Source organism: Gobius niger (assembly GCF_951799975.1).
Source record: "Gobius niger genome assembly, contig: SCAFFOLD_54, whole genome shotgun sequence".
Lineage (NCBI taxonomy): Eukaryota > Metazoa > Chordata > Actinopteri > Gobiiformes > Gobiidae > Gobius > Gobius niger.
The window spans coordinates 76,617-96,856 of record NW_027639121.1 but is presented as its reverse complement, the minus strand read 5'-3'; the positions used below and the strand labels follow the sequence as shown (position 1 = coordinate 96,856).

At 38.5% G+C, this 20,240-nt stretch overlaps 1 protein-coding gene across 1 annotated transcript in view; it reads right to left on the bottom strand.

Moving 5' to 3' along the window:
- Positions 1-5,613: 5,613 nt before the first annotated feature.
- Positions 5,614-20,240, bottom strand: part of LOC306982862 (structural maintenance of chromosomes protein 1B-like) — a gene marked incomplete at both ends in the record, with an annotated part of 47,693 nt that continues 33,066 nt past the window's right edge. Inside the window, 12 exons of the mRNA XM_079583313.1 lie at positions 5,614-5,805; positions 12,144-12,254; positions 12,375-12,444; positions 12,560-12,711; positions 12,787-12,941; positions 14,192-14,348; positions 15,983-16,081; positions 16,876-17,029; positions 17,096-17,241; positions 17,306-17,447; positions 18,808-18,914; positions 19,150-19,266. Coding sequence (XP_079439439.1) covers positions 5,614-5,805; positions 12,144-12,254; positions 12,375-12,444; positions 12,560-12,711; positions 12,787-12,941; positions 14,192-14,348; positions 15,983-16,081; positions 16,876-17,029; positions 17,096-17,241; positions 17,306-17,447; positions 18,808-18,914; positions 19,150-19,266 — 1,602 coding nt within the window. The remainder of the gene's footprint in view (positions 5,806-12,143; positions 12,255-12,374; positions 12,445-12,559; positions 12,712-12,786; positions 12,942-14,191; positions 14,349-15,982; positions 16,082-16,875; positions 17,030-17,095; positions 17,242-17,305; positions 17,448-18,807; positions 18,915-19,149; positions 19,267-20,240) is intronic.

The window sequence follows — 20,240 nt, the reverse complement described above, 5'->3', positions numbered from 1 at the left end:
GCTGATGCTCTCCAACTAAAGCGTCTCGTGAAACCGTTCTCTTCTCAGTGAGTGTGAAACGAAAAGTCCAGCGATCTTTTATGAATCGAGATCATTGATGATTGAAAAGACTTTACTGATCTGAAACTGGAAACCTTTTCACTCACGGGAAGCACTTTCAACCCTTTCATCTCCAGTTCAGCTTTACCCAAATCTAGAGCCTCTGTAGAGCAACACGCCTCGTTTGAAAGGCCGACAAGTTTAGTCTTTTTTTGTAATTTTTTTGTAATTTTTTTTGGTAATTTTTTCGTCTTTTTTTGGTAAATTTTTGGTCATTTTTTGTCCATTTTTTGTTGTTTTTTGTCATTTTTTTGTCAATTTTTTGTCGTTTTTTTTGTCGTTTTTTTGTCAATTTTTTGTCGTTTTTTTTGTCATTTTTTTGTCATTTTTTTGTCGTTTTTTGTCGTTTTTTTGTCGTTTTTTGTCATTTTTTTTGTCGTTTTTTTGTCATTTTTTTGTCCATTTTTTGTCGTTTTTTTGTCGTTTTTTGTCATTTTTTTGTCGTTTTTTTTTGTCAATTTTTTGTCTTTTTTTTGGTCAATTTTTTGTCAATTTTTTGTCGTTTTTTTTTGTCATTTTTTTGTCATTTTTTTGTCGTTTTTTGTCGTTTTTTTGTCGTTTTTTGTCATTTTTTTGTCGTTTTTTTGTCATTTTTTTGTCCATTTTTTGTCGTTTTTTTGTCGTTTTTTGTCATTTTTTTGTCGTTTTTTTTGTCAATTTTTTGTCTTTTTTTTGGTCAATTTTTTGACATTTTTTGTCGTTTTTTGTCGGCCGACAAAAGTGATGTTTTGAAGCGTTTTTATCGAGTTTCTGCCGCTTTTTTTTGACTTATTTCATTTCCACTCGTTCATAAAGTCTCTTGGTATCGGTTAATATCGGCCGATACTCGAGCCTCCAGTATCGAACCAGATCCGAAACCTACAAATATCTGCAGTTTTGACCATTTTTATAAAGAGTTTTTTCTCCGTCTGTGAAAAGTCTTTGGGAAAAGCGAACGGGAACTCTCTTCCTGTTTCCTGTTTCCTGTTTCCTTGTTGAATGTAAAGCTTTCGATCAAAGCACTTTTCAAATCGAGTTTCCCTCAAACGATTTGTGGAAATGTTTAAAAGAAAAAAGTACAAAAAAGTGTTTAAAAAAAAAAGGCTAAAGGTAAAAGAGCTGCTGCTGCTATGACTGTGAGAGCGACGCGGAAACTGACACGGCGACGGCGGCCATTTTGGATCCGACAAACCGGCTCCTCCTTCCTGTCTTTGTTTTTATGTGTTTTTACGCTTTAATCTCCGAGCGTCACAACGTTTTAGTCTCAAAAAGAGGGATTTTCATGTTTTGTTTTAACCGTTTCCTTAATTTAAATGTTTGTTCCTCGTGTGTTTTTAACCAGAATCTTGAGTTCTTAAACTGCCAAACTCATGGATCCGTTTGTTTGAGGTTAAAGTGTTTCAGCTCATTGTGGTTTAAAGAGTAAAGTGTTGTTAAACTGAACAGAAAGTCATGGATTCGTCTTAAGTTTCTCGATCCGTTTGTCTCCATCATGGTTTGGTCCCGTTTTGTCTTTTTTCCGCCGCTTTAGAAACAATCGTGTCGTTTCGTCTTTAGTTTTTCTCCTGTTTGAAGAAAATCACTTTGTTCTCTCTGTACATAAAGCTGTTCTGTAAATATGTTTTAATAAACCTCCCTCTGAAGCTTCAGGGTCTGGTGGAGTCGCTTCACTGACCTCTAGTGGCCACACGAGGAGCAGCATGAGGATAATGTCACGTGCTGTTATTGCTGCTGAATTTCAGGGTCTCGGTGAGTGAGATTTACGGTGATTCTGTCAGCAGGGGGCGCTCATGCAGCTCTCAGGACCTGACGCAGTGAGGAGGTGTTTTTTGACATTGCTCTGGTTTAACCCCTTAACTCCCACCTGAACCGAGCACGTGTTCTCCAGTTTGGCTTTACCCCAATCCAAAAGCTTCTGGAAAAAAGGTGAGAAAATAGAGACGAAAACAATGATGGAAATGTGACAAAAAAGTGTCGAAAAAGTGGCAAAAATGTCACAAGAAATTGACAAAAAATAGACGAAAAAATGACAAAAAATTACTAAAAATTTATGAAAAAGTAGCAAAAAAATGACAAAAATTTGATAAAAAATTGACCAAAAAATTAAACAAAAATGACAAAAAATTGACCAAAAAATGACAAAAAAATGAGTTGAATACCCAACAAAAAAATGATTGAAATGTGACAAAAAAGTGACAAAAAATGGACGAAAAAAGTGACATTTTTTGTAATTTTTTTGTGAATTTTTTCGTCTTTTTTTGGTCAATTTTTGGTAATTTTTTTGGTAATTTTTTTGTTGTTTTTTGTCGGTTTTTTGGTCATTTTTTGTCGTTTTTTTGTAATTTTTTTGTCGTTTTTTGTCGTTTTTTTGTAATTTTTTTGTCTTTTTTGTCATTTTTTGTCCATTTTTTATCGTTTTTTGTCCTTTTTTTCATTTTTTTGTAAATTTTTCGTCTTTTTTTGTTCATTTTTTGTCAATTTTTGTCATTTTTTTTGTCTTTTTTGTCAATTTTTTGTCCATTTTTTTGTTCATTTTTTGTCGTTTTTTTGTCAATTTTTTGTCGTTTTTTTGTCATTTTTTGGTAAATTTTTAGTCATTTTTTGTCAATTTTTAGTCATTTTTTTGTCATTTTTTTGGTCATTTTTTGTCGTTTTTTTGTCATTTTTGTCGTTTTTTTGTCATTTTTGTCGTTTTTTTGTCGGCCGACAAAAGTGATGTTTTGAAGCGTTTTTATCGAGTTTCTGCCGCTTTTTTTTGACTTATTTCATTTCCACTCATTCATAAAGTCTCTTGGTATCGGTTAATATCGGCCGATACTCGAGCCTCCAGTATCGAACCAGATCCGAAACCTACAAATATCTGCAGTTTCGACCATTTCTATAAAAACGTAAAGAGTTTTTTCTCCGTCTGTGAAAAGTCTTTGGGAAAAGCGAACGGGAACTCTCTTCCTGTTTCCTGTTTCCTTGTTGAATGTAAAGCTTTCGATCAAAGCACTTTTCAAATCGAGTTTCCCTCAAACGATTCGTGGAAATGTTTAAAAGAAAAAGTACAAAAAAGTGTTTAAAAGAAAAAAAAAAGGCTAAAGGTAAAAGAGCTGCTGCTGCTATGACTGTGAGAGCGACGCGGAAACTGACACGGCGACGGCGGCCATTTTGGATCCGACAAACCGGCTCCTCCTTCCTGTCTTTGTTTTTATGTGTTTTTACGCTTTAATCTCCGAGCGTCACAACGTTTTAGTCTCAAAAAGAGGGATTTTCACGTTTTGTTTTAACCGTTTCCTTAATTTAAATGTTTGTTCCTCGTGTGTTTTTAACCAGAATCTCGAGTTCTTAAACTGCCAAACTCATGGATCCGTTTGTTTGAGGTTAAAGTGTTTCAGCTCATTGTGGTTTAAAGAGTAAAGTGTTGTTAAACTGAACAGAAAGTCATGGATTCGTCTTAAGTTTCTCGATCCGTTTGTCTCCATCATGGTTTGGTCCCGTTTTGTCTTTTTTCCGCCGCTTTAGAAACAATCGTGTCGTTTCGTCTTTAGTTTTTCTCCTGTTTGAAGAAAATCACTTTGTTCTCTCTGTACATAAAGCTGTTCTGTAAATATGTTTTAATAAACCTCCCTCTGAAGCTTCCGGGTCTGGTGGAGTCGCTTCACTGACCTCTAGTGGCCACACGAGGAGCAGCATGAGGATAATGTCACGTGCTGTTGTTGCTGCTGAATTTCAGGGTCTCGGTGAGTGAGATTTACGGTGATTCTGTCAGCAGGGGGCGCTCATGCAGCTCTCAGGGCCTGACGCAGTGAGGAGGTGTTTTATGGCATTGCTCTGGTTTAACCCCTTAACTCCCGCCTGAACCGAGCACGTTTTCTCCAGTTTGGCTTTACCCCAATCCAAAAGCTTCTGGAAAAAAGGTGAGAAAATAGAGACAGAACTGAGACGAAAACAAGGATGGAAATGTGACAAAAAAGTGACGCAAAATTTATGAAAAAGTGGCAAAAATGTCACAAAAAATGTCACAAGAAATTGACAAAAAATGGACAAAAAAATGACAAAAATTTGACAAAAATGTGACAAGAAATTTACAAAAAATTGACACAAATTTGATAAAAAATTGACCAAAAAATAAAAAAAAAATGACAAAAATTTGACCAAAAAATGACAAAAAAATGAGTTGAACGCCCAACAAAACAATGATGGAAATGTGACAAAAAATTTATGAAAAAGTGGCAAAAATGTCACAAGAAATTGACAAAAAATTGACGAAAATGTAGCAAAAAAAAGACACAAATTTGATAAAAAATTAAACAAAAATGACAAAAATTTGACCAAAAAATGACTAAAAAATGAGTTGAAAACCCAACAAAAAAATGATGGAAATGTGACAAAAAAGTGACGAAAAATGGATGAAAAAGTGGCAAAAATGTCACAAAAAATGTCACAAGAAATTGACAAAAAATTGACGAAAAAATGACAAAAATTTGACAAAATTTGATAAAAAATTTGACAAAAAATGACCAAATGACACAAAAAAAGTGACAAAAAATGACAAAAATGTGACAAAAAAGTTACCAAAAATTGAAGAAAATGTAGCAAAAAAATGACACAAATTTTATTAAAAAATGACCAAAAAAATGACAAAAAAATGACACAAATTTGATAAAAAATTTACCAAAAAATAAAAAAAAAAAGACCAAAAAAATGACAAAAAATGAGTTGAATACCAAACAAAACAATGATGGAAATGTGACAAAAAAGTGACAAAAAATGGATGAAAAAGTGGCAAAAAGGTCACAAGAAATTGACGAAAAATTTTCCAAAAAAAATGAAAAAACTGTTTTAAAAATTTAACAAAAACTACAAAAAATATACAAAAATGTGATAAAAAAATGGACGAAAAAAGTTACAAAAATGAGTTGAAAACCCAACAAAAAAATGGAAAAAAAATCTGACGTGAGGAAAAAGATCCTCTCGGTTCAGGCGGGAGTTAAGAGGTTAATTTACATCATACAGAGATTTTATTTTAATTAATTTGTATTTATTCTTCTGGCTTTTAATAAATAGAAATTATTGAACAAATTCTAATTGACCTAAAAAAGTTAAAGTTGATCCTGGTTTCGTGTCAGTGAAGAATAAATGTTTTTATGAATCTGGCTCTCGCTGAATCTAAAATCCTCCTCTGGTAAAATCATCTAATGTGACAAAAACTAAGACAAACGTTAAAACAGGACTTTTAATTAAAACTGTGAACAGATTTTTAACAAAGTTTAAAGTTAAACAGTTTTTGATAAAAGAGAAATGACACGAAAACTCAAACTCAAACATCTCAACAGTTCAACGTGTGAGATATTTTCTAAACGCAGCACCTGCTCTTTTAGACCCGAACACGGCAAACACACACACAATGTTTTACAAAAGTGAACCGTGGATTATGAACAGGCAAAGGCTAAAACTTAAAGAGTCAAAGGAGCTGCAAATATTAAAACGGCCTCAGAATGAACAGGTTAAAGGTGAGAAAAAGGGGCTAAAGGAGCGAATAGAAAAGCTTCATGCAGACTGTGAGCTGGGCCCGGCGTGTTGTTCCCGTGTGGTCCCGGCGTGTTGGTCCCGTGTGGTCCCGGCGTGTTGTTCCCGTGTGGTCCCGGCGTGTTGTTCCCGTGGCGTCTCGTGGTCGTCGTCGGTGAGCGGATACGGGCGAAGGTCCAGAGTCAGGATCCGACTGAACATCCACTCGTCCAACTGCGGAGAAACGAGAGAACGATCGAGGGCGGGGCCAATAGGAAGGTGTGTAAGTATAGGCGTATAATGTATAGGTGTTATATAGGTGTATAAGTGTATTATAGGTGTATTGTAGGTGTATAAGTGTATTATGTGAGGGATAATGTATAGAACGCTGGTCATTATCGGGAAAATAAGCACCGACAGGGCAAACCGGACCCCGACGCGAAGTGGAGGGGTCTTGTTTCGCCCTGAAGGTGCTTATTTTCCCGATAATGACCAGCGTTCTACACATTATCCGCTTATTATCCGGCCATTTGCCAACTGAACACACACAACATAAACTTCGTACGCTTTTATGAAGGTCGAAAGGTTTATTTAATGACTTCTGCAACAAATAGTTCCCAAAAGTTTGCGCGTTGCTCAGTAACGTTTTGCTAGGCTAGAAGCAGCACGGCTAGCAGCTAGCCTAGCTACTTAGCTGAAGGCGCAGTTGGAGGAATGGTGGTGAATCTCTGGGTAAGTTGAAAGTCAGACTCACGCTAACTTCACGAACGATTCCCCGACTTCTCTCTCAGTGACGGGACAGATAGTGTCGCTACTACGTACGTGTGGAGTGATATGAAAGCACCAACTCCGTTGCCATTGGCAGCGTCATTATTTTTTTCAGACGTCCTTTATCAGAAAATAATGACCGGTAGAACGTTGGGAAATCCCATTCAAATCAACGGAGCTTCTACTTACGTTGTGAAGAGCCGGATAATAAAGGTGTATAAGTGTATTATTATAGGTGTATAGGCAGGGATCTAGACGCGACTATTTTTAGAGAACGTGCGAGTAAAAAAAAGAAAGAAAAAAGAACGGTACCAACAGAGCACTTTTCTGAAGCTGTCACGCGCACACACACTCTCACACACATCGGCATCAAACACACAGGGCCTGGGCCATGTAAAGAATGTAAACATTGACGCATGCGTATATTTAACCCCGCGGAAACAACAAATCACGTAAAACGAAGCGAACAATTTGTGATTATTTCAAGAAAAATGCCAGTCAGGAGGAACCACAGGCAGAGAAAGGAAGGGAGGAGGAGATGAAGACAAGGATATCACGAGAGAGCGAGAGCAGAGCAGGTGTAGCCCGTGTGGTCTTAGTGTCTGTCAATTTCATTAAAATCCTGGTCTGTCCTTTCTGTTTCCCTTGTGGTTTTATTTTGTAAAATGTACATAGGTTTTCCAATCTAGACTTTTATTTTGACAGCGGCAGCGCGTGCTACTTCCGGTCCCTTTGCGCCGGTCTCCTCAGTTGCGATGAGGAGGACGGAGGGGAGGTGAGCCGCCGGTGCACAATGGAAACAGAGGCTTGTCGAGTTGCACGACTTCTCGTTGCTGCGCATGTGCAGAATTATCGAGCCATTTTACATTCAGCCATCGAGTTACGCTTTTTCAGCAAATAACATGATTTCATACATTTCACTGTCGAATTAGGCAGTCTGTTCTACATGTAATTAGTAAATGACGCAGCTGCTTAAACAATTTGCCTTTAAATATCTGTCTGTTGAAGATATAGGCTTTAAAGACAAAAAAAGTACAAGTTTTGTCAATAATCATAAAGCATGAGCGTTTAAATGTCATAAAAGTTGCTGAGGAAAGAGTCGACTGCTCTTTAGTTACGTCATATTATGAAAGACAAAGTTTACCAGCTGTTGATAACTCGTCTTTAATGAGAGACAAAGACATGAGCACATGCGCGTTGATACTGTCAGTGCAGCTCGACAAAGAAGTGCATCTCGACGTTACACCGGAGTTTCTCTTAATCAGTTAATATAAGAAATATCACTAAAAATCATATTTATGTTAAAAATAGATTGGATCTTTGTTGGAAATGTATTTTGTCACGTTTTCCTGCCAGTTAATGTGTGAATCAGAGTTTTTGTTTTTGTGTTTGTTTAGTACAGCTCTTGAAAAAAACGTTTCTTAGTATCTACTGAACTAAGCGACCGTTGCTCATGCGCATGAGCAACGGTGTTTTCTAGATTTTTGTTTCACACAGTAAAGCCCCCCCTCATCAGCAAACCCCTGTGTACGGCTCCATGATTCAAGACACAACGCAGAGAGTTTTCCTGGCTGGTGGTCGTGCAGAGTGAAGGGCCGACCCGCTACACAGGCAGGTCATAGACGAGGAGATAGAAGAAGCTGATCATGAAGAGAAGCGGAAACAATACAGTGTTCAGTCCCACTGGTTGAAGCGATATCCCGGGCTTAGGTATGACGGTTTGGTCATGACCTGTGTTTATTACAAGAAACACGGAGTGACGACCGCTGGTAAATCCAAATTTGTAACTGGTTCAACACAATTTAAATCCGAAAGTATGAAGCTGCACGGAGACACGGAGAGAGCAAAAAGCACAACACTGGCAGAGAACGCTGCATGACAACAGAAACACTACCGTCTTCATTTAAGAGAACTGAAAACAATAACAGCACAACAGAAGGAAACGAAGTGATTTTAAAGTTTAACACCGCTTACAACATAAGAGGAACTGCCCTTCTCAAAATTTAAGTCTCAAATCCTGCTGATGAAGAAAAATGGCCTCAATGTTAACCCGACTTATGCAAACGACGTGGCCTGCGCCCAATTCATCGGCATAATAGCTGACAATATACATATACAATGTCTAACACTAGTGATATAATGTGTTGTGTTTTAACAGACTAGAACTGGAGTTGCTGAATGTCCAGAGGGAGGTGGCGCTTGTTGGTCAAGTATATGACCTTCTCCACTTTGTCTGGAAAAAACCTACCATTTCAGACCAAAATCCTTGAGAGAGCTAAGGGCTTTGGGGACTGATCCAGGGGTCCAGGTGAACTCCCCAGGTGGAGTCAAAGGAACAAAGTGGCTCCCTCATGTTTCACGGAGCCTCAACACTCCGCTGAAGCCAGGGACTGAGGGTAGCTACCAGTGTCCTGGGCAGTATGCTGTGGTCTCCACCCATATGGACCACCTGACGAGTACATCAACCAATGCTGACGTCGCAGGCAGAGCAAAGAAGGTGTATGTAGTGCTCTTTTGATTAAACCTTTATTTATACTGAACATAACATATATTGCAGGTAAAAAAACACGATGGAAGATGGGACTTTTGTGGCATTCTGCTACTTTGTGAAGAAGCTGCCACGAGGGGTTGAAATGGTGCAGACTTAACAAAGTTAGAGTTCTCACCAGACATTTATTGCTCATGCAAACAGAACTTCTGACACACAGATACAAAATGGCCTCCTAGTGACTACAGCAGTCAGCTTTTATACCTCCCCTAATGGGAAAGGACCTCCCACCGGTAGGTACCATTCCTAGTTTCTCCCCCTCCACATGGTTCAGCCTGAAGTTTTTAAAATGGCCGACAAAGACCACGCCCCTTCCTTTCTCACCAGGTGGTACAGGTAAATGTTTGAGTAAATGAATAAACAAAGTTGTAAATGGATAATTATTAACTTAAACATGAATCTGAGGTTATTGTTTGCTGGTGGATATCGCAAACGAAACAAACAAAGCAAAATAACAAACACACAATGGGACAAACCCACTTTGTCACATACTTCCTGTCTGATCTTTTTGGTGTAATAAGCAGGTTCAGCTCACTGCTGCAGAGAAACACGGTCATCCTCCCCCAGGTATTTTACATTGAATTGAAAAATGGCCAATTTTAATCTGCACAAGCTAGTTAAAAAGACTAAGTTATTGTCAGGCAATAAGTGGCATTGAGACCCTTCTGGACACCATCAAAATGATGGAACAAAATGGCAGACGGGTTGACTTTACTGCAGTCATGAAGCAGTCAGGGGATGAGACAGATTTCAGGTATATTTTTGATTTTAAAATGTCAAAATAGAAGTAAATCTTCATGTTTTATCCATTTTGAAATAAACATATTATAATGTTCAAACAGATGTTTCACTGGTGACCTTTTTTTCTTTCTTTTAACAGGGAATCACTCACTTGAGGGGTGACATTGATCTATCTGCCCCGAGGCTCCAGAAAGCTATAAAACTGACCTGTGATGCCACTATCAGGCATTTGAAGCACAGTCTTCTTGGTAGCTTGGATTTTGCTACCAGCCAAGGCAGTGAGAGATGTTTTAATGTGTTTAATCATCACTCCTGGCCAGATGAAAGGCACAGTCGCTTTGATTATGGGGTGAAAGAAGTTGATTTTCTCCTAGAGCACTTCTCTTCTGTCCTTTTTCCCCATATAATTAACGTTTAGACAACTATAAACTGCTCTAATTTCATTGTATTATAAAGAAATGGCTGTGATAAACCCAAAGCCACAGAGGAGCTGAAGATGTGTGTCTTTTCCATGTTTAAAGACAAGACATATCTTGGCCTGTGGGACGTCATGCTCACAGAAGAGCCGTACTGCACAGACTTTCAGGTAACTATGCATATATGGTTATTATTTCCTCTGTCAAGAAACAAATGAAAAAAGTTTGATTTTTTTTTTTTCTGCCCTTCCATCTCAGAACATTCTACAAGTTGTCGAGATTATGCTGGTGCTCCCGGTCTCTTCAGCTGTGTGTGAGAGAGGATTCTCAGCTCAGAACAGAATCAAATCTGATGTTTCACACTGACACTGTGAGGGACCAGAGCTGGCTGACTGTGATGTGAAGAAGTGAATACATGGAGGACGTCTGGCCAGCGTAAAAGGAGGCCCAAATGTTCTTGTTTTAATTAAATAAAATGATGAATTTTGATATTGTGTCTCGAGTCTGTGCGACCAAATGAAAAAGTTGGTGGCACCAGCGCTACAAAAAAAAAGTTAGTCTTGAGCCCTTTGTATAGGTGTACTATAGATGTATTATAGGTGTATAAGTGTACTATAGGCAGTGATGTACCTGAACGCGTTCATTGAACGAAAGTTCATGAACACGTTCATATTTTGGGCGAACGCGAACTGAACGCACAGTGTTACTGCCTGATGAACGAACCCATGAACACGTTCATTCTGGTGTCTGTGAACGGCATTTCGCGTTCTATTTACGTTCGTTCATTATGGTGCCAGATTTCTTATATCAGTGATTATAAAACCCCGCCGCGCCGTCAGAGTTTACCAGCGGCTCTAAACTCTGGCGGGTCCACGGTGTAGCTCGCGCTCGCTCCGCTCCGCCCCCGCGGCCACGGCCCGACTGTGTCCAGTTCTGTGGCGGTGAACTCTGCTGTTTATGGTTCTGGCACAGGCCCTGGCACCGGTCACCAGCGGGTCCACACGGTGCCCGCGAGCCACAGTGTGAGGCTACGAAGCGAGTCTCCCTTTCCCCCTGCTCCGCGGTGCCACTCATTTGCATAAAGTCACAATGTGGATTTTAACTACAAATTAGCTCCTAAAACAATCTTATTCACATGATTAGTTTACCAAATTAACACAAATGCAATTCAATATGTGTAGCTGCATTTTCCACTAAGAATTTTCCAATTAAACTTAAAAACAAAACAAAAACAAAAAAATAATAATAATAAAATAAAATATGATTAGCAAAGATATCCAAAATCCACTCATAAAACAGTGACTGTTACGTTGTGGTGGGGATTCGACCCAAAAGCAAAAACAGGTTTAAAGGAAATTTAATGGCAAAGGCCAAGAACAGACAAAAACGCAAAACTCACTTAGCACAGGAACATGGCAGAGGACACACACACAACGCACCAATAGAATACAATGAACCGACAAGGACAAGGGAAAACACAGGGGTCTAAATACAGAAGGAACAGGGAACAGGTGAAACACATTAGGGCGGGACAGGTAATCAACACAAGGGAAGCAAAGCAAAACCACAAGGACAGAACAGACATGACAAAATAAAAGACTAGACACAGAACCAAAACAGGGGACAGAACACAGACAGAACCATGACAGTGACAGGCTGACATGAAAGAGCTTTAACATTAAGTGATAGCCATAATATTTTTGACTCGTGGCTGAACTGGCTCAACTTTCTCCAGCTCTCCCAAGGTTGGCAAAAATGCATCTCAAAATACTGAAGATCGTTGCATTAAGGGGGAAATATACTTCTCACCTTTTTCACCCCGATCCGTTTTCATGCCTCAATAACAGCTCGCAGCAAAAAAAAAAAAAAAAAAAAGAACTATGAACTAGTTCATTTTTGGAACTATGAACAAACTATTTACTTTAAACAATTATGAACTATGAACGAACTAGTTCATTTTGAAATTTGTGAACTGAACTTTGAACTAGTTCATGTAGAAAATGAACTTTCCCAACACTGACTATAGGTGTATAAGTGTAAATTAGGTGTATAAGTGTAAAATAGGTGCATTATGGGTGCATTATAGGTGTTTCCGTTACATCAGAGTAAACTCCCAGCAGGGCGTCGGCTTTAGAGAAAAACTCCTCCTTCAGAGAAATGACGATGATCTGCATCTGTCGCTGCGACTGCTCCCGGATAAAATCCGTCACCTGCAGAAAACACTCGAATATCACTTTAACGAGTCACTTTAACGAGTCACTTTAACGAGTCACGTTAATATGATATATATATTATTATATTTGGCTCTTCCAGGCCTGTGTGAGACGTACTTTCCCGATGTTGGAGTTGTCCAGAGCGGCGTCCACTTCGTCCAGAATGAGGAACGGAGCCGGGCGGAAACTGAGAGAGACCAGAGTGAATAAATGAGCTGGGTCCGGGTTGGGTCTGAGGAGGATGAGGATCGGAGGACAGACACACAGAGGCGAGGACACGGACCATGTGACGTGTCTCGTACCTGTGGATGGCGAAGACCAGAGCGAGCGCGGCCAGAGCCTTCTCTCCTCCCGACAGATTATCCATCGACATGAACCTCTTCCCTGGAGCCACGCAGTTGTAGATGATTCCTCCCAGATACGGCTCCTCCGGGTTCTCGGCGCTCAAGATCGCCTTCACAGAGCGGTCAGAACAGGCTTAAACATAAGCGTGTGGTACCTGTGTGAGCGTGTTGTAAGCGTGTGTTACCTGCGCGCTGCTGTTCCTGCAGATGTGCTTGTAGATGCGGTCGATGTTCACAGACACGTGTTCGAAGCACTGAGTGAACAGCTGACAGCGACGGCTCTTCACCGCCTCGAACTCCTGACTGCACTTACGCGACGCTCGGCTGCTCACGTCAAACGCTGAGAAACACGGAAACACGAACACGTCAGATCCTCGGCTCTCACGCCTGAACACGCCTGATCACTGACCCTCACTGTCCTAATATTTAATCAAGAACGTGGGAACCCAGGGTGCTGAGGGCGCTGCAGCACCCCCTGGTGGATAGTTTGTGAACTGCAGGCAATATTAAACCCTTACCTCCCACCTGAACCGAGCACGTTTTCTCCAGCTTTACCCCAATCCAAAAGCTTCTGGGAAAAAGGTGTGAAAATAACAGCAAAACTGAGACGAAAACAAGGACGTGAAAAAAGTGAGAAAACATTGACGAAAAAGTGACAAAAAAAGTGACAAAAAATTGATGAAAAAAGTGAGAAAAATTTAGGAAAAAATGGACGAAAAAGTGACAAGAATTTAACCAAAAAATGCAAATAATTTGACGAAAAAGTGACAAAAAAATTAGAAAAAATGACAAAAATGGACTAAAATTTGACCAAAAAAAGTGAGATAAAAATTTAGAAAAATTTGCCGAAAAATTGAGAAAAAATGGACGAAAAAGTGACAAGAATTTGACAAAAAAGTGACAAGAATTTGACGAAAAAGTGACAAAAATTGACCAAAATTTGACAAAAAAAGTGAGAAAAATTAGCCGAATAAATGGACGAAAAAGTGATAAGAATTTGACAAAAAAATGCGAAGAATTTGACGAAGAACTTGACGAAAAACTGACAAAAAAATTAGAAAAAATGACAAAAATGGACAAAAATTTGCCGAAAAAATTTAGAAAAAATTGCCGATAAATGGAGAAAAAATTGACGAAAAAGTGCGACTAATTTGCCGGAAAAGTGACAAAAAAATTAGAAAAAAGGACAAAACTTTGACAAAAAAGTGAAAAAAATTTGCCGAAAAATTGAGAAAAAAAATACGAAAAAGTGATAAGAATTTGACAAAAAAATTCGACCAATTTGTCGAAAAAGTGACAAAAAAGTCATGAAAATTTGACAAAAATGAGACGACTGCCCACCAAAAAAAGTGATGAAAAAAAATCTGACGTGAGGAAAAAGATTTAGTTTTGTTGGTCTTTCAAATGAGGTGTTACACTGGCCTACAGGATTTGGGTAAAGCTGAACTGGAGAAAATGCTCTCGGTTCAGGCGGGAGTTAAGAGGTTAATAAACAGAAGAAGTATTTTGGGGTAGATTTTGTCCCTCAGCGCCCCCTCACTAAAACATCTTCCCACAGCTCTATATTTAATCATGGCTTCACGGTCTGACCTTCCACCACGTCCTGCAGCTTCTCCTTCACGTGTCTCATCTTCTCCAGAGCTTTGAGGTTCGGAGCCGAGGTTCGACCCAGAACCTCCTCCAGAGACAGGATGGAGTCGTTGAGCTGCTCCACACACTGCTCCACCTCCTGCTCGTCCTGCAGAGCCTGGACACCACAGCATGAAACACCATCAATGCACTTTACAGAAGAGTTAAGGCGAGACACTGCAGGGAAGCATCATTTCCTTTGTGGGAGTTTGGAACAGTTTGGAAAAAGTTGGAAAATTATTTTAAAAAAAACATTTGAAAACATTTTGGAGACGTTTTTAAAATTTTGGAGACATTTTTTTTTTTTTTTTTGAAACACTTCAACATTTTGGAAAAGTTAAGAAATAAAAATATGTGTAAAAGTAAAAAAAAAAAAACAATTTTAAATTAATTTTATTTAAAAAATACGTTTTGGAAAAAGTTTTGAAATGGAAGAAAATATTGGAAAAGTTTAAAAAAAAATTGGTAATATTTAGAAATAAAAACATGGGAAAATGTAAAAAAAAAAAAAACTTTTAAATGAATTTGATTTAAAAAAAAAAATGAAAAAGTTTTGAACATTTTGGAAAAGTTTAGAAAAAAATGGAAAAAAGTTTTTAAAATTTGGAAATGTTTAGAAATAAAAAATATGTCTAAAAGTAAAAAAACAAAACAATTTTAAATTAATTTTATTTAAATAAACGTTTTTAAAATTTTGGGGAAAAAAATACGTTTTGAAAAACTTTTGAAATGGAAAAAAAAATGGAAAAGTTTTTAAAAAATTGGAAATGTTTAGAAATAAAAACATGGGAAAATGTAAAAAAAAAAACAACTTTAAATTAATTTCATTTTTTTTTAAATTGAAAAAGTTTTGAACATTTTGGAAAAGTTTAGAAAAAATATGGAAAAACTTTTGAAATGGAAAAAAAAATGGAAAAGTTTTTTTAAAATTTGGAAATGTTTAGAAATAAAAATATGTGAAAAAGTAAAAAAAAACAACTTTAATTTTTTATTTTTTTTTAATTGAAAAAGTTTAAAACATTTTGGAAAAGTTTAGAAAAGAAATAGAAAAGGTTTTTTTTTTAAATTTGGAAATGTTTACAAATAATACAAATGTAAAAAGTCCTGAAACCTTTGGAAAAGTTTTGAAAACGTTTTGAAAATTACATTTAAATTGTCCCCCTTGTTCACCTGCAGTGCCTTAAAGAGGAGGTATTCTACTTTTGTCAGTCCCATAGCACCAGTCTATATCACACTACAATGATGACAAACCTTCTGTTGGTCTGTAAATGCAGTAAATTAGAATAACTGCCTTGTATAAAATGTCTCTCTCAAAATGGCTGTAGTGAATGTCTTGAAATAGGCCTCTGTCTCTTTAAGAACCTCTGAGCCTTTAGACACGCCCCCTCCACACGCTGTCTGTGGCATCAGTGGGGAGGGGGTTCTGCTGAGGAGCAGTAGTTGGTTACTCGACTGGTGACGAAAGCTCGGAGGCGTCTCCAGGAAGTGGGGGCGTTCCTAGGAGGACTCAGGCAAACCTATCCCTAAAATGGCCGCCATCAGAGTTTTTACAGATTACTCAGAAATACGTGAATGTGCCAAGGCAACACTTCAGCCATGTTTTTAATGAGGGAGTGACAGAAAAACATGATGGAAAGCTTGAAAAAGTGCATTTTGCAGAACACCCCCCCTTTAAAAAGAGCAGGGCCAGTTCAGCAGGAGGAACTCTCTTCTCTCTGGGACCTGATCTAAATGTGAAGGTGTTTTTCTGACCTGGATGTTGCGGCTCAGAGGAGAGAAGTCGATGACGAGCTGAGCTTCTCTCTGGTAGATCTCCACCGTGGACAGTGTGCTCTCAGAGTCTGCCTCCAGCTGAAGACAAACACCTCGACATCACTACTGGAACTGGAACACTACTAACACTTTTCCCCCATTTTTTTCAATTTCTTTTGTCCTACTTTTTTCTCATTTCCCATTTTTTCCCCTATTTTTTCTTTTTTTTTTTCAATTATTCATATTTCGCCCTTTTTTCTTGAATTTTTGTCAATTTTTTTCTACAAATTCCTTATTTTTGTAATACAAATTGGAGCAAAAATAAGAAAAAAAAAACATTTAAAAAGTAATACACTGAGGAAAAAATGAAAAAAAGTAAAAATACAAAATTGAACATATTTGAGCAAATAGGGAATATTACCAGTTATTAAAAAATTAGCAAAAATGAGAGGGAAAAATTGGGAAAACAAGAAAAAAATGGCAAATTGAAATCGGGGGAGAAAAAAATCATATATTTGAGTTGAAACAAGTCTGTCCCTGGACCAACAGCATCAAAACTTGCATCCAAAGAGAGAAGAGTTTTTTTCTGTTCCTGGATTCGATACTTAGCCTTTAGTCCTACTCCTGACAGCAGAGACGTTCCTCACCTGAACCTCTGCGATGTCCTGGAGGTCTCCTGACAGCAGAGACGTTCCTCACCTGAACTTCTGCGATGTCCTGGAGATCTCCTGACAGCAGAGACGTTCCTCACCAGTACTCGTTCTCCTCACCTGAACTTCCGCGATGTCCTGGAGGTCTCCTGACAGCAGAGACGTTCCTCACCAGTACTCGTTCTCCTCACCTGAACCTCTGCGATGTCCTGGAGGTCTCCTGACAGCAGAGACGTTCCTCACCTGAACCTCTGCGATGTCCTGGAGGTCTCCTGACAGCAGAGTGATGGGCAGGCCTCGGATCTTGCAGCTGAGGAGCAGGTTGTGTCTGAACAAACGCTGCTGCTCCAGCTCTGACTCCGCCATCATCACGTCTCTCTGAAGCTTCACCAGCTCCCTGAAACAGACGGGACGTTTAGGTCTAAGCCCGGACTCTAAACCCGGGTCTGAAGGAAATCTGTACTTTTTGATGTCCTGCAGCTTCTGGAGCTTCAGGTCCAGCTCCGCTTTGGCGCTGGACACTTGACTTTTCCTCGTCAGGAGTTGGTTTTTCAGATCCTGCACCTTGTTCTGTCCTTCCTCCACCACGGACAGAAGCTTCCTCTCGTCCTGCGGCGTTAAGAGACGTTACTCGAGCGAAACAAAGAGACAGGTGAAGGTCCTGAAGCCGTACCTCGCTGTGCTCCTCCACGACGCCCCGCTCTCGCTCCACCGCCTCCTGAAGCGTCTGCAGCTTCTTCTTCTGCTGCTGAAGCTGAGTCTGTTCGTACTCGAGCTGCGCGTTCAGCCGGGCCAGCTGGCTCTCGAACTGCAGCCTGTAGGGGGCAGCACAACTCTGTAATAACTGAGGATCCCAACGCACTGCTTTACCCAAAAACAACAAGCTCTTGATTATTAACCTCTTAACATAGGGCTGCTCGATTATTGAAAAAAAAAAAAGAAAATCACGATTATTTTTGTCATAATTGAAATCACGATTATTCAAACGATTATTTGCCTTAAAAAAAAACTGAAAAAAAACTGAAAAACATGAACAGTCATAAAAGTACAAATGATTTTTCAAGTTTGCCTCGATTAAGGAGAGGTCCCTGTTTCACACCTGCCCCCTGCTGGCCAGGCCTCACACCTGCGCAAGCAAACTGAGCAGCGCGGCCTGATGACATCATCACACAGCGCCGTTTGTTTTTGTGTCAGGCAAAAGCATGAGCCGCGGCACGTGAAATGCGAAGGGAAAATAATCCCAGCGCCGTGAAAAACAAATAAATAAATAAATGAATGAAAAAATGAAGAAAAAAAAAAAAAAAAAGGAAAAAAATAAAATAAAATACATAAAAATAAAATATATGAAAAAAATAAAATATATATATATGAAAAAAAAAGAAAAAAAAGAAAAAAAAGAAAAAATTAAAAAAGTATAAAAATTACAAAAATAAATAATAATAATTAATATATATATATATATATATATATATATATAAGAAAAAATATATATATGAAGAAAAAAAAATAAAAAAAAAATAAAAATTTACAAAAATTGAAAAAATAAAAATAAAAATAAAAATTGAAAAACAAATTTAAAAACAAATTTAAAAATCGATTATGCTAAAAATCGTAATCGAATTTCAATTAATTGCACAGCCCTATCTTAACCCCCATCTGAACATTATCTCCAGTTTGGCTTTACCCAAATCTAAAAACTTCTTGAAAAAAATAGCGACAAAAATGGGACGAAAATGTGAAAAGTGGCAAAAACGCAGCAAAAAGACGACAGAAAAGTAGAAAAAAAAGAATGAAAAACATTTTTTTTGGTGCTGAACAGAATCCGCAAACTTTTAGGTATGAAGTTGAAGATAAGGAGTAATTTTCATTGAAATAGCATCATAAGACAAGCCTCTTTGATGCAGTAGTAACTCTCTGTCGCTTTTGTTAGATAAAAGTACTTCCTCACTGGAAAAGGTTGGAGACCTCTGGCTCACAACCGTAGTTAAAACAAGAGCTTCGTCTGTCAGGTCATGTGTGGCTCAGAACCAGCTGTGAGTTTGGTCAAAACAATTAATTGTGATCAATTAAATCCCAATTCTTATATATTTTTTTCAATTAATGGTGAGTTAAAGCTGTAATTTTGTATTTCATATAAAGCATAATCGTGCATCAGCAGAGATCAGCAGCTCGTACCTCTTCTTGTCCAGCTCCGTGTGGAGTTTCAGATGCTCCTGCTCGTATTCTCTGATGCTGCCGACGCCGATCTCTTCACAGAAATCAGCAAACACCGAGTCCTCCATCTGAGCAGAGCCAGATTCATCACAGAAACACATGTAGACACAGGTTTATCACTTTAGAGCTGATGGAGAAACCTTCGTTAAAGTGCATTTAGGATGTTCTTTGTGAGGTTCGTGTTGTCAGAGGAGAAGTAGTAGAAGTTGTCTCATAAACTTCAGCATTTGCTTTGGGGGGTTTGAATAAAGTTATGTTTTTAATGACATTTAAGGCCAAAGCAGCTCCCTGTTGCTGCTGTACCTGCTCCATCTCGTCCCTGATGGACCTCAGCTTCTGCTCCTTCTCCTCCAGAAGCTCCTGCTGCATCTGGATCTCAGACTCCAGGTTCAACAGGTCGCTCTCCAGGCGGGAAATGTCCTGCACAAGAAGCAACATCATGAGATCGTTTCACAGGCCTCCGTGTTCACGCCTTGTATTGTCCTTAATGTTTAGTGTTTACAGAACGCCAGCATTCATGAAGTTTGGAACATTAAGAAAAAAGTGATACTATGAGCGAGGGCGGCAACTAACGACTATTTTGTAATCGATTAACCTATCGATTATTTTTACGATTAATCGAGTAATCGCTTGGCTGTGAACGCTGTAGGAAAACTGTATTTTTTCTATTTTTTTTAATCACATATAGCTTAAGTGGCGCTGCTTGCAGATGTGTTGATGGAGTAAACTAAAGGGAAATGTTTGTTGGAGGCTCTATTCATGAAATTTACAATGAACAAAATGTACACAGACCCTAACTATATAAACAAAATAGGTTTTCATCAAAAAATACTTCATTTTTATGTCATTTTTGCTCCATTTTAGTCTGTGTGAACCAGAAAACGATTAGTCGATTACTAAAATAGTTGTCGACTATTTCAATAATCGATTAGTCATTGATTAATCGCTTAGTCGTTTCAGCCCTAATATGAGCAGAGAACGTTAGGACTAAGGCCGGGTACCGTTAAGCTTTAGGTACTACCAGGAGCCAAAAAAATAAAAGTATTGAAAGCAGACACCGAAAAAAACAATTCTTTTATTTTTTTCCCCTAATTTTTTTCCACATTTATTTCTTATTTTTGCCTCAATTATTCCAAAGATTTTCCCAATTTTCCCCCAGTTTTTTCCAGAATCCTGTTTTAAAGGGGGGGTGTTCTGCAAAATGGACTTTTTCCAGCTTTCCATCATGTTATTCTGTCACTCCCTCATTAAAAACATGCCTGAAGTGTTGCCTTGGCACATTCACGTATTTCTGAGTAATCTGTAAAAACTCTGATGGCGGCCATTTTAGGGATAGGTTTGCCTGAGTCCTCCTAGGAACGCCCCCACCTCCTGGAGACGCCTCCGAGCTTTGG